Consider the following 13,652-nt stretch of genomic DNA (forward strand, 5'->3'; position numbering starts at 1 on the left):
TGAACCCTTGTCCCCTGCATTGGCAGGTGGATTCTTAACCACTGCGCCACCAGGGAAGCCCATAATTTTTTATCTCCATCATGAAACATCTCTTACAGCCACTTACTAAATTCTTGAAAAAAGGGGATATTAGATTACCCTGTTTGTCCTACAGAGCTGGTAGTTATTGACCAGGAATTCTGTGCTTTAGCTTTTAAGATTGGCCCGTGTGCCCAACCTGAATTTTTGGCAGGTCCTGCCCGAGATCTGCTTCTGACTTTGGTAGTCCCTGCTCCTTCTCAGCAGTGGTGTCACTCATGTCCTGAAGATACATCAAAAGCCTCCCACAAGAGGGAGATGGAACTGAAGAAGATGGGGCAGCTGGTCCCTAATGACATGGTATGCTGCTCTCAGCTTCTTTTCCTACTCTTCCTTTACTAGAAAAGGCTGGGGCACAAGACTAGAACAGGTCTGTGCCATAAAGAACATCATCACCATGAGCATCTAGATGTTTCTGAACTGAAATATAGAAAAGTCAGTCTGTGCAAATCTGGAACACAAAACTTGCAGGGACAGCTTGAAGGTTTTGCAGGGATGACTCCCTAATCCTAGCCCTAATCCAAAAATTCTAAGGAAAGACTTGAAATGGAAAAAGAAAAAAAAAAAAAAAGGCCCTAGAATGAAAACATTTAGGACCATGTTCTTGAAGGTTATGGTTTGATTCAGATGAGGGAAGTTAGATGTCTCTGGGATTATCTTTCCTCCCTTCTGATGGAGAGCCCTAAACCAGGGGCCATTCCTAGAGTGTTAGGCTGCTGGCTCTGGGAGCGAAAGAAGGGACTCATATTCTTAGGCTTTTTTCCCCCCTTTTCTTAACATTAGAGGATTTTCAGGCATCCAGTTTAGTTTCTAGAAACTTTAGATAGGTGATTCAGATGCTGGCCACTTGTCAAAACAACCACTTGTTCTGCAAGAGTAGTGGATAACTCACAGGAAAGATTGCAATTGCATGTGATAAATTTGTTTGCTGCACTTGAGCTATGTTTACCAATGAATTAAAATTCTAGTGAGAAAGAGAGATGCTGACCTCCATTCAGTTTATCACTAAACAGAGGAAAGATTTTTTTCAGTTTTCTAAAAGCAGTCCTCAGAATTTCAGATTCTTAATGTGTTTGTATTTTGTTTTCTAATCTAAAGGAAAGTTTGAAGCAAAAACTGGTCAGAGTGCTGGAGGAAAACCTTATTTTGTCAGAAAAAATCCAGCAATTGGAGGAAGGTGCTACCACCTCGATTGTGAGTGGGCACCAGTCCCACACTTATGGTAAGTTCAGGAAAGCAATGTGTGGTGCATCCCAAGACAACCGTTTGTTTATAGATGGCCCATTTAATAAGCTTCGTCATCCAGAGCTCACATGGCTTCCTAAATGGAAACAAACATCTAGCTTCAGAGTTGTAATGCAGGTGACTTGAGTTACCAGAGTAAAAGAGTTTACTCTTTATCAGTGTAAAGCATTTACAGATGTGTTATTATTGTCATTATTTTTGAGAAAGACTTGTTTTTTCTGATTATAGCAGAAGATCGTGTTCTTTACAGAAAGTTTGAAAAATATAAGGAAAATATAATCTCACTACCCAGAAATAACTACAATTAGTGTTTTTGGTATATTTTCTTTCACCATATGCCTATACATATATTTAACTCAGAGTTAAAAATTTGTGTCTTGATTTTTAAAAACTAATTTATGTACAACAAAATACATACATTTTAAGTTTGATGAGTTTTGACAGATATATATTTATATTCATTTAACTCCATCCCAGTCAAAATACAGAACACTTCTGTACTCTAGAAAGTTTGACCCTTGTGCACTCAGTTCCCGCTACTCTCTACCCTAGGCAATTGATTTCTACAACCTAATGTTATTAATTTAATAGCACAGGCATTTCCTATAATGTTACACGAATATACCATATTTCTCTATTCAGTCCTCTATATAGTTGTTTTTAATGTTAGCTATTATAAATAAAGCTGCCACTTTTATATTATAAATAATTCTAATTCTAAGAATTTCCAAACATTCGAAAGACCTGAAATAGAAGAAAAGACCCTAGAGTGAAAATGCTTCTCTAAGATTCTCTTTCCTCTCTTCTGATGGAGCTGAGAGTCCTAATATTTATGCTGTGATAAACAATGCAGCTATTAATATCTGTGTATATAAATCTTTGTGTACATTTTAGACTATTTTCCTAGCAGACATTCCTAGAAGTAGAATTAGTGGGTCAAAAGATGTGGACATTTTTGAGGTTTACACACATCATGAGGTTACACACATCATTCCCAAGAAAGATGGTTTCAGTTTACACTCATATCAGCAGTAAGTATGTATTTGAATGCCTTTTCATTTCACCCTTGCCAACACTGGGTATTATATTTTTTTGCCATTATGATAAGTGAAAAATAATACCCATTGAATTCTTGATTTGTACTACTTTATTATTAGTATAGTTTAGGTAGATAAAGTCTACCTCGACTTTAAGCTTCTAGCGCAGCACCCACAAACAAACATTATGGGTATTTGGATTTGAATGAGGAATTTGATTTGGAAATCAGCATTGAATTTCCAGAGTTGAATCTCATCACTATCTGATATTCATAAGCCTGAATTATCAAGACATCATTCTCCACTTACCTGCACTGAAAATAAATAGGTGTTTATTCACTAGATACCTACTTTCTTTTTTTTAAATAAATTTATTTACTTAATTTATTTATTTTTGGCTGCGTTGGGTGTCCGTTGCTGCGCGCAGGCTTTTCTCTAGTTGCGGCGAGCGGGGGCTACTTTTCGTCGAGGCGTGCGGACTTCTCATTGCAGTGGCTTCTCATGTTGCGGAACACGGGCTCTAGGCACGCAGGCTTCAGTAGTTGTGGCTCGCAGGCTCTAGAGCACAGGCTCAGTAGCTGTGGCACACGGACTTAGTTGCTCCGTGGCATGTGGGATCTTCCCAGACCAGGGCTCGAACCCATGTCCCCTGCATTGACAGGCGGGTTCTTAACCATTGCGCCACCAGGGAAGCCCTAGATACCTATTTTCAATCAGCCATGAGACCCAGTTCTCTATTTTGGATTACTGCTGATAAATACAGCTGTTGCAGCCCTGATTTCCACCTTCCAGAACCTTGCTACTCAAAATGTGAGCCACACATCACAACATTAGCATCACCTGGGAGCTTGTTAGACCTATAGAACATCTGGCCTCACCTCAGACCTATTGAATCAGAATCTGTTTTCTAAAAAGATCCCCAGGTGATCTGTAAGCATATTAAAGTTTAAGTACTGTTCTAGAAGACTGACTTGCTTAGGACCAGAGTTCCTGTGCTTTTACCTACCTTATTATTGCAGGCAGTGGCAACATATTTGGAAAGCTAGATATGCCTTGGCCACAAATCCAGTTTCTGAAAGCACTCATTGAGCTACTGTCATGTGCCTGACACAGTTCTAGATGTTTTCACATATTCCGTACAGAGTGAAGGACATACATTCATGAACTAAAATGGAGAATACAAGGAGACCAAATATGTGTTGACTGCCTATGCTATGTGAGCACAGATGTCTCACTGACTCCTTATAACAGTGCTACCCGGCAGGGTTACTAGCTCTAGTGAAACTCACCAAAATGAACTAACGTGCAAGATTAAGTGGTTGAATTTTAATTCAGATATGTTTGTTACGAAACCCTATATTCTTGCCACTATATCTGCTGTTTCCAAGGGAGGGAATAATGAATGGAGGGTGGAGGTGGGTGCAGTGGGGCCCCCAACTCTTCAAGATGTCTCCCTGATCACTCAAGCTCTGCTCAAGACTAGCCGCTTGGAATCCTCTCACCCCTGGCTACTGTAACCTTTGTAGATGATCTTCTGCACAAAAACCAACAGCTGAACATGCAGGTGGCTTGCCTGAACCAGGAGCTTGCGCAGCTGAAAAAGCTGGAGGAGATAGTGGCCCTTCTCCACGAAAGTCAGAGGTAGGACTGGGTCCATCTAGCTGACTTCTGGAAGCAGATATTTACTTTCCTTTATCTCCTTTGTTTTACTTGGCAAGTTAATATCTATATACTTTTCAAATTAACTCTATTCTGTGTGCAAACCACCTGTATCCAGGCCAGTTTGCTCAGGGATCAAAATACTGCTTTCCAGAGCACACCAGTTTCTGATTCAGCAGATCTGGGTTGGGAACTGAGAATTTGCATTTCTAGTACGTTTCCAGGTGATGCTCTTGCTTCTGGCCTAGGGACCACACTTTGAGAACATTAAGATATATATCTTTAGTGATGCTATATTTTAGAGTAACTTGAAATAATTCTTCTGTGTGTTGTTAAACCATCAATTCAATATACAGGTTCAATTCATTTCATTTTGTTTGATTCATAGGGAATATTTTTATTATTTTGATTTAATCTTGTGTATAATTAATGTAAAACTTACATGGTCCCAAAGTCAGATCCACAAAATCAGATAAATTCAGACAAATCTAGCTTCCTTACCTGTCTCCTCTATCCTTTCCCTCCTTCCCACTAGCCTTCCATTGCAGGTGTGGGTGTGTATTTGTGTTCCCCCTCTATTATATAAAAAGAGGCATAATGTTGCTTTAACATTTTATCTAGAAATCATTTCACAGTGGTGTATAGAGTTAGTTCTCACTCTTTTTATACATGCACAGGACTCCACTGTGTGTGTATTTAGTTAGTCCTCTACTGATGGACATTACAGTATCTTGCTGTTGTAGATAGTGTTGCAGTGAATAGCATTGTGCATGCATCTTTTTTGGCGGGGAGGGGCAGTCTCTGATAGCTTCCAACATTACATGGTAATATAGAGTCCAAGAATACAGTCATGACTAGCACCATGAGTTTAATTGCAGAGGCAGGATAGATTAGAAGAAGTAGAAATTAAGATTTGGGGATAGAAATTGGAGGTCTGGTCAGGTGCTAGTCTCCCTGTGCGTCTACTTACTTCATCATGAAAGTGCTTTGGAAAGATCAGAACAATCACTATATAAAATGTGAACTATGTTATTGCTACAGTCAGTCTGGAACATAAACAGAACTGCAATGAATAAATAAACTGTCTGCCTGCTTTTAAAATAACCAACTCATAAATCAGACAGTTCTTTCTATTTAAAGATGTTACTTCATTTTACATTTATTTTTTAATTTTTATTTATTTATTTTTTTACATTGATCTTTAGCAAACATTTCAGGTCAGAATGGCAACGACTTAGCTTTTATGACTTCATGACTGTCTTTTTCCCCCATGCCTCAGATCCCTGGTGGTAACTAATGAGTATCTGCTGCAGCAGCTGACTAAAGAGCAAAAAGGTTATTCTGGGAAAGCACTCCTGCCTCCTGAGAAGAGTCATCATTTGGGGAGATCATCGCCCTTTGGGAAAAGCACTCTGTCTTCCTCCTCACCAGTGGCACATGATACGGGTTAGTATCTAATACAGAGTGTTTCAGACTCTGTCCCAGAGCCTAGCCTATGGAGCTAGCACTGCACACCTTTTTTGCAGCTTCCCTCTCAGCCCCAGGGGGCTCTCAGTGTCATTGCCACTAGTATGGTGGTATTCACTCACAAGATTAAGAAAAAAATCTTATTTTAATTAGACTATGTTGGTCCTTTTTATTTCTTTTTATCTCCTCCCATCAAGTCGTTCTTTCCTTCTGCCCACATAAATAGTTGGCACTTAGTCCTAGGCATCATATCACATAGAAACATTTGGCTGAAAATGTCAAAAAGAAAAGAACACTAGACCTTTCTCCCAAGTGTCAGTTGAAACTGTGTAGTAGGAAGTTTAAAAAGAACATCCATGGCCAGGTATGTTTTGTGTTAGCAGAAATTTTGGAGAACCTCTATTGATCAGTTCATCAAACGTGTTTTGGGTTTTCTCCCACCATAGTGAAAAGGTGACAAGGTCCGGTGTCTTCCTGGAGCAGCCAATGGTTTAGTTGTGTGATGGAGCTCAAAGCTTGCCATTGGTACCAAACAGGCCTAAATAAAAGCCTAGAGAGATCCTGGAAAGACAGACAGAGAGTAGGTAATTCCTACTCTGGAGAATTGGAGAAGGCATCAGTGAGGACTTGTTTGAGTGGAAGCTTGGCAGAATGAGTACAATGGTACCAGGTAGAGGGGGTGCAGAGCCTCCTAGGCCAAGAGTACAGAGTAGAAGAGTCAGGCCCCCAGAGGGATCACCGGGCAGAGAAGATGTAGGCCATGGTGCTATGACAGTATATAACTGGGGGACCTGTCCTAGCCTGGGAGGGAGGTGTGATATCAGGACAATGTCCCCTATAGAAATGATCTTTCAACCAAGACCTGAAGAATTGAATAGGAGGTCACCAGGCAAAGCATAGGATTGAGGGCAGAGGCAGTGGGGAGAGCTGCAGAGAGAAATAGCATAAGCAATGGCCATGAAATGGGAAGGAACATGGTTCATTCAGGGAATGGAGGGCCTGAGAGGAGATACACAGGAGCTAGGTCGCATGGCTCCCAAAAGATTTTAGATTGGGAAGGCAATCTACTCTATAAGAAGAGTAGACTGACCTCCGGCCATGTGGAGTGGACCAGAGAGGAGCTAGAGAGATAAGAGAGAAGGCTGGTGCAGTCCAGACCAGAGGTGTGGCTTCTGAAAGTTAGCTTTGGGCTCAGCATCCACTTTACATGTCAGTACCTTATATTTCAGACTGAGGATCAATCTTTTCTTTAATCCTGATTGATTAGGCATCAATGGGAAAAGATAATGCAAGTGGCTCTAGGTATGTCTTTACTTCAAGGTTGCACAAGTAGCTTATGTTGCCAGAGAGCTGTACAGGGCAAAGGACTGCTCAACCTAATGTCATATTGTACTTCTCTTCATCTTCAGGGTCATGTCAGAGAGAGAGGCAGGTGGAAAGATTAGACACTTATTTGCTCCCCTGACCCAGGTGCTGTGCAGGGAAGGAGAGCTATTGCTGTAATAATGAGACATGAAGATCACAACTAAGATCACACATCTCTAAGTTATAAATAAAATCTACAGATCTCTCAATTTTATGTAGGTTCCCAAAAGGAGCATGCACAGAGGAGCCATAAGTTTCTTTGAGCTGCATGGCTCTGAGGGAGCTAGAGTCAGCTCGTTTTCTCTGGAAGTGTCAGTAAGAACAGCCCCCCTCCCCGCTCTCATGGGCCTGTCTTGGCTCCATTGAGAGGCCTCCAAAGAGCCTAAGCCTTGCCCAGGTAGGGTAGCCTTAGCTAGTAGCCTTATAGCCCTGTGTTGTCATATTTCACCATCCCAGCCCAGTGCACAGGCCAACTTACTGGACAGCCGATGGGGGCTAGGGGAGGTGGGGGCAGGGATAACGGACTTCTTTCTACAACCCAGCCCTCCCTTCCTTCTCCTATGAATCTTCTATGAATGCTAGCCCAGAACCTATTCAGGGTACCTCTAAGGAGGAGCAAAGAGCCTGACCCAGACTAAGTCACCTTCCACTCTATTTGCTATTGTCACTGAAAGTGGCTGGTCCTACCCTAGGCCAGGCCCCTCTCTAGGGTTGCTGGCCACTCATGCAGAGGTCAACTGTGTTTCTGATTTTCACTGTGTGGCCCTTGGTCCAGAGGGCAGGGGTAGGGATTGGTGGCATCAAGGGAAGGGCCAAAGAGTTGTTGCCCTAGGGGGCTAAGTGGGCTCAGCATGGAGTGGGGGGAGACCCCTGAAGCAAGTAGAAAATAAGTGGACAAGAATTCCTCACCCTGGGCCTGGCACTATTAGAAGAAAGAAGGAAACAAGGCTGGGATGGAAAACAGGTCCTCAGGGAAGTTCTCCAAAAGGAGAGGCAGGGCCCCTCTGAGGTTTGGCCTTCCCGCCAGTTATACATAGAGGGTTTTAATGGCTCCATCCCACAGATCCTAACTTCTCTTCCTTGCCCAACTGGCTCTGCTAGCAAGGGTACCCAAAGCTTTCCACTATGAGGAGGCTATGGGGAGACGGAGCAGTGATAACGGAAGGGCTGAAGTGGCATTGTTTGGTCAGCTCCTGCCATGAACCAGATTCTGCTAGACTAAGGGTCTTCCTGGCTCTGGGTGGGCCTTGATTTCCCTCAGGCTCCATAACTTTTAAAGAAGAGGGGGCTTTACTCCTACAAGGTGGAGTTTCGGGACTCGGCCAGTTCTCTCTCTGGGCTCCTCTAAGCCACACTGCCAATCACAGGAGGGGCCAAACTGCTGCTCCCACAGCACTGGATGGTAATCTCACCTGCAGCTTAATAGCTTAATAACCTGGACCAGGCCAATTTGCAGGATTTGGGTTTCTCTCCTATTATGCTAATTTAAGTAAGCTTGCAATTTAAACCAATTCCCCAGGGCTGAAGGAAGTATTCCTCTTACTGTATGCTGGTGGGAGAGGTAGAGCTGTCTGAAACTCTTCCCTGAGCAATGCAAGGTCAGCGGAGTCAGGAGGATCCCACAGCTGTCAGCCATTAGGCAAGGCTCTGCTGTGACCAGGTGATGATCTCTGCTCTCTAATTCCCACCTCACCCCCCAGCGTCTCTGTTCCAAGCCACACTACCACTCTTTACCCTCACTCCAAGTGACTTTGGGCTCAAGGGACTCCGGGGCCACCTGGGGCAAGAACATCCTAGAACAGCCCGAGGGAGAGGGAATAAACAGTTGTGCTGCTTTGCTTTATTATCTGGATCAAGAAAAAATATTTGTGAATGTGTGCCTTTTAAGCCTTTTCTAGCACTTTTAGGGACTCTGAGCAGTCCCTGAGTTCCATCCAGCCCACTTGTCAGCAGGAAGGAGGGAGAGTTGGCCCCAAAGCCTTAGACTTGGGAATAACTCTGGCCTAACACTGAGAACCTCAGAGGGGAGAAAAGGTTGATCTGAAAGCTCCCAGGAGTTCTCAGGATCAGAGAGAGGACCCCCTCCCCGCCACCGCCCTGCAACCTGGGATGATGAACAGATGGGAGGGAATCAGCAAGAAGAGGCCCCTTCACTGTTGGACACCCTGCTCACCTGTCAAAGGCTGATGTTGGGTGCCAAGTTCTATTGCTGGCCATCCAGCCTCATTTTTGGAAATCAGTGTTGGGGCTTGCTGTGTTAGAAACAGCCTGGCCAGGGAGGCAAGAGGCATGGTTCTGGCCTCTATTCTGCAGAAGCCCTTTCACTCTCTGGGCCTGAGTTTCCTCAGCTATAAAATTGGGAGTTGAACTGTCTACTGTCTGCTGTCTTGCATTTTCTGATATTCTGAGATGCAGCCCAGAATGACTCACCTTGGTAGCCCTCTGGAGTGGAGGCCTGTCAGCAAGCTTAGAGTTGGGGCCTGGCACTGGGCCCCACCAATGCTTAGCCCAGTCTGAGTTTGCTGTCTCATAGCCCGCACCTGCTGTGAAAGCCGAGAGGCCAAGACTGAGGCCCTAATTGCGGGAAGATAGCCATGATGTCAGAACTCTAGGTCAGGGCTGAGGTAAAAGGCTTTTGATTTTCCTATAGAGCATCCTCATTCAGCCTGGCTCTGTGCTAATGGAAGGGGCCTGGTGTGTGTCTTTTTCTGGGCAGGGCTGCCAGTGGAAGAATCAGCAGAGTGCGACTTGGAAGGGGTTGATGACAGAGGGGTCGTGGGGTGTGAATGTCATTACCCTTGTTGTCATATACCTGACCAGGCCATATTGGTACAAAAGGTGGCTTTATTGAGGTCCGGGTAAGAATTAGGCACTTGGCCAGAGCAGCAGCTTAAATATGAGGCAAGCAGGCAGGGGTTAGCCATGCCCGGGGCGAGGTTGGGGTGGTGAGGCTATAGGCACAGACTCTCCTCAGACAGACAGAAGTTGAGGGGGAAAGAAAAAGGGGAAGGGGATGCAGAGCAGTCTGGGTCAGAGGTCTGGTGGGCTGGCCCCATAGGGCTGGGCAGGAAGCGCTGGGCGGCAGATCCAGCAAGGAGGGGACCGGGCTCTCTTGCTCCACATGCCCCTTAGGCGCAGGCCTGAGCCTCTGGCAGGGGCAGCCGTGCTAGGGGGGGCCTTCCCAGGCCTCACTTCTTCACCTTGGCATCATAGGTACCTGCATTCTTGTAGGCACTCACATAGCCACTGTCATCCAGGATGTCCTGCCGCCCAGCAATGCCCTTGCCCTTGCCGCTCTCATCGAAGCGTTCCTTGTGGGAGCCCGTGTACTTGCTGGTGTCAGTCAGCCGTTCCACAGCACCCCCTGTTTTTGCTTTCTGTTTGGACAGAGTTCCCCCAGGGGTACCTGGTTAGGGAGCCCAGCCCTTCCAACCCCAGCCAAGATTCCCCATACCCCCCCTCAGTGGCCAGCCGAGACCATCAGGGCACTTACAGTAACACCCACATTGGCTGGTTCCTTGCCTGCCACCAGCTGGCAGATGGCATTAAAGGCCTCCTCCTTGCTCTTCTCCTTGAATCGCTTGGGTGCCAGCTCTTCTAAGGCCTTCTTGAACTCCTCATAGTTGATGACCCGGGCAGACTTCCCCCTGCCAGGTATGTGGACACCATGAGTTTTCCCCCTTCTCCACATCCTCCCTGGTTCCAGCCCCCCAGTTCCCCTTCTGGGAACATCAGAAGGAGGGAATGCCTGGGGCTCACTTGACTTTGGAGAAGACGATGTCGACATCGGTCCCTGTCACAGCCTTTCCGTCAGCCACCTTGCAGTCCTTGCACAGCTTGGCCCAGTTCTTGCCATTCAGCTCGTGCCCACTGGCCTTGGGATCACCATGGATGGCAAACTTGCGGAAGCTTTCCTCCAGCCCAGCCACATCTGCGCTCGCTGCCATGCCACCCTGTTAGGGACCCACCTCGGTCACCTCCTAGCCAAGCTCTCCCCCCCACCCCCCAAGGCACAGAGCATCACTGCCTCTACCTCAAAACCTGCAAGGTTGAAGTTGCAGGCACTTCTGCCACATACCCTCAGAGCTGGAGATGGAGCTGCCTGCAGAAAGGGGCCAGTACTCAATGTCTGACTGGGCCCCAGAGCCGTGAGGAAGAGCCCCGAGAGGAAAGGTCCTGTCACTTAATGCCAGCCTGGCTCAGAGTGGAGTTCAGAAGATGAAATCATGATGCTCGCACCAGGCTGGGAACAGAGTAGCACTGTCCAGAAAAACTGTGAGAGCGGCAGCTGGGGCCGTGGCTTTGTCTGGCCCTGGCACAAGGCCTGCTTGGGTGGAAGTGAGGGTGGCAGAGCGGGCCCCCTCCCTGGGAGTTCCATGCCAGGCTGGGTCAGGACCAGGCCAGGCTGCTGCTTGGGCAGGTATTTAGTGAGGACAGTGTCTCACTCAGGGTCATGAGGACCCAGCAAGACCCAGCCCAGGCTGAGAAGGGAGCCAGAGCACAGGCAGGGGTGCAGCTGGCCCAGCTGGGACCTTGTTACTATTTGCTATTAAACAAAAACATGAGGGAAGGGGAACTTGAGGCTGGCCTGGCCACAGTTTGTGAAGCCTGGAGACAGTTGCTAAGGGAGGGTGGTACTGCTTGGAGAAAGTTGTTAAGGGCAGGATGGTGTCAGGGCAGCTCAGGGAGAAGCTCCCAGTGCTGCTGGGCTGGGCTGGAGTATGGGCTTACGGGTGGGGCACATCAGCACTCCCAGCACCTGGGGCACAACCGTGGCTTCCTGGCCCCTTTCCAGCCATTGGGGCTGTAACGTCCCAATCTGTGGAGTTTAGGAGGAGCAGGAGATTGAGGGGCTAGCCTGAGTGGGGGTTGTAGAGTTATGAGCCCCTAGAGGCATGATGGCAAGTGAGACCGTGGCCTTGGCCCTGTAATCCTCACACCTACGCTCTGCGCTGAAGCACACTTCCCCAATGTCTACACCTTCAGCCCTCTATGGAGGCCTCCTGGCCACACCCTGAGCACCACCACACTAGTCCACACTCTCACAGTTGTGTGCACTTAGCCCTGGCCCTCCATACCTTCGGCCTTAGTCCCACTGACCACACCCCTTAACCTGGTACTCAGACCTCCCTGACTACACCAGCCCTGCACTGAAGTGCCCCCCACACCCCTTACTGCAGTCCCTTGACCACACCCACAGCTCTGGGACAAAGGGCCCCGGGCTATTCCCTCAGCATGCACTCCCCACACATATACTAACAGCCCTGTACTGAGGCCCCCCAATAATAACCCTCAGCCCTGCACTAAAGGGTCTTCCCCACACTTGCCCACAGTACCCACTGCAGTCCCCAACCACACCCTCAGCTCTGCACTGAAACTCCCTCCATGTAACACAGCCTGGTACTGAGGCCTCCCTGATCACACCCTCAGCCCTGCACTGCAGCCACTTCCATCCATACACGGGAAGCCCTGGGACTGGGTCCCCCGTTCACACACCCACAGGCTTTACTGAGACCCCTAACCAGAGCCTTACAACCCACCCTCTCTCCATACATCTGCAGCCCCTGACCACACCCTCAGTTGTGTCCTCAGCAACTATCTTCCACCTCTCCCTTTTATAATAGAGCCTCCAGTGACCACAGCCTGGAGCCTGCCTGCCTACCCGCCTTCCACTACCACTGGCCTTAACACTGAAAACCCTCCCCGGGTCACCACACTCACCCATCCCTAAGTTGCAGTTTCTGAAACTGGGATCACCCACAGCTCCTACATTGCAGCAACTCGGTGGGTCCAGAATCCCTTTCAAACAGCACTCCCCTTCCCTCTCCCTACACTGCAATCTCCCACCAGCAATCTGAAGGAGACCCGCACTTTGTTCACCAAGGGTAAAGTCTGGGGGAGCCTGAGTGCCACAGGATGCTTGTTCCAGGGGCCTAGCAGGACCCTGCACCTGTGCTCACTTCTGTCTGTGAGAAGATGGATTCTTGGTAATTTCAGGCTGATCAGGTGGTGCCAAGTCACAGGCTCCCGGTCCCAGGGGTCTGCAGGCCACGCTCCCTCCCGCTGGGACAGCTGGAGTAATCAGTCAGCAAGGAGTTGGGGGTGGGGGTGGAACGTTTGGGCCCAGGGCAGGACCACTCAGCTGGTGCCCTCAACTCGGTACCATCCAGGGTTGGGACCCCTCCCAGGCCGCTCCCACCCCACCCCCTTCTTATCGTGCAGGATATTGATTAGAGTGGTCGGCGCCGGGGTCTCCTACCGGCTTCTCCCTCGTGGCTGCTCCTGCAGTGCACGTTCGATGGACAGAAAGAAAGACGCAAGAGTGGACCGATGGACGCAGGAGACTAGGCGGCTCCACAGCTCTGCTCCCTGCCGGCTCTGGGGCGGGACTGCAGGCCGGGCGGTTCCGCCGTATTATTCCCTTGTTTCTCGGTCTCCATAGAGACGGCGAGTCCCACCCCCGGGGCTGTCTCGGCGGGAGAGTGACCAAGGTCACGCTGGCTCCACCTACCCGACCCCGCCCTCTCCGCTCTCCGCGGGGGCGGAGCTGCTGCGATAGTCTCATCCCGCTGCATCTGTGGCTGGGGTGACCAGACCTGAAGTTCAAAGCTGATCCCCGCCTCCAGGGGAGATCCAACTTCCCAGAGCAGCAACCGAAGGCCTTTGGCGGGGGGCGGGGGGGGGGGCGTGCAGAGGAGTGGGAAGGTCCCTTCCCTTAGTGACAGTGGGGTCTAAAGCTGGCTCAAGACCACAGCTCTCCAATGAACGTGTGGCATCCCAGGTCACAACTCCGGGTCACTG

General features: G+C 48.2%; 2 protein-coding genes across 12 annotated transcripts in view; one reads left to right on the plus strand and one right to left on the minus strand.

Moving 5' to 3' along the window:
- LRRC36 (leucine rich repeat containing 36) overlaps positions 1-13,652 on the plus strand; it is a 58,600-nt gene that overhangs the window by 40,591 nt on the left and 4,357 nt on the right. For 5 of the 9 annotated variants that reach the window (XM_032612226.1, XM_032612225.1, XM_032612227.1 and 2 more), the window contains 4 exons: positions 191-378; positions 1,177-1,300; positions 3,887-4,001; positions 5,299-5,465. In XM_032612226.1, coding sequence (XP_032468117.1) covers positions 191-378; positions 1,177-1,300; positions 3,887-4,001; positions 5,299-5,465 — 594 coding nt within the window. Of the gene's footprint in view, positions 1-190; positions 379-1,176; positions 1,301-3,886; positions 4,002-5,298; positions 5,641-13,652 lie in introns of those variants that run through there. The other 4 variants (XM_032612222.1, XM_032612223.1, XM_032612224.1 and 1 more) reach the window with 4 other exon arrangements.
- On the minus strand, positions 9,648-13,445 carry TPPP3 (tubulin polymerization promoting protein family member 3). 3 transcript variants are annotated; one of them, XM_032612240.1, is made up of 5 exons: positions 13,111-13,237; positions 10,930-11,094; positions 10,611-10,804; positions 10,345-10,498; positions 9,648-10,228 (listed from the first exon to the last, which is right to left on the minus strand). In XM_032612240.1, exons 3-5 carry the CDS (start codon positions 10,796-10,798, stop codon positions 10,040-10,042), a joined length of 531 nt encoding a protein of 176 aa, XP_032468131.1. In that variant the 5' UTR covers positions 10,799-10,804; positions 10,930-11,094; positions 13,111-13,237; the 3' UTR covers positions 9,648-10,039. The 3 variants fall into 3 exon arrangements, with proteins under 3 accessions (XP_032468131.1, XP_032468130.1, XP_032468129.1); XM_032612239.1 differs by lacking the exon at positions 13,111-13,237 and having other exon boundaries at positions 10,930-12,905; XM_032612238.1 differs by lacking the exon at positions 10,930-11,094 and having other exon boundaries at positions 9,678-10,228; positions 13,111-13,445.

The sequence above is a fragment of the Phocoena sinus genome, chromosome 19 (genome assembly GCF_008692025.1).
Source record: "Phocoena sinus isolate mPhoSin1 chromosome 19, mPhoSin1.pri, whole genome shotgun sequence".
Taxonomy (NCBI): Eukaryota; Metazoa; Chordata; class Mammalia; order Artiodactyla; family Phocoenidae; genus Phocoena; species Phocoena sinus.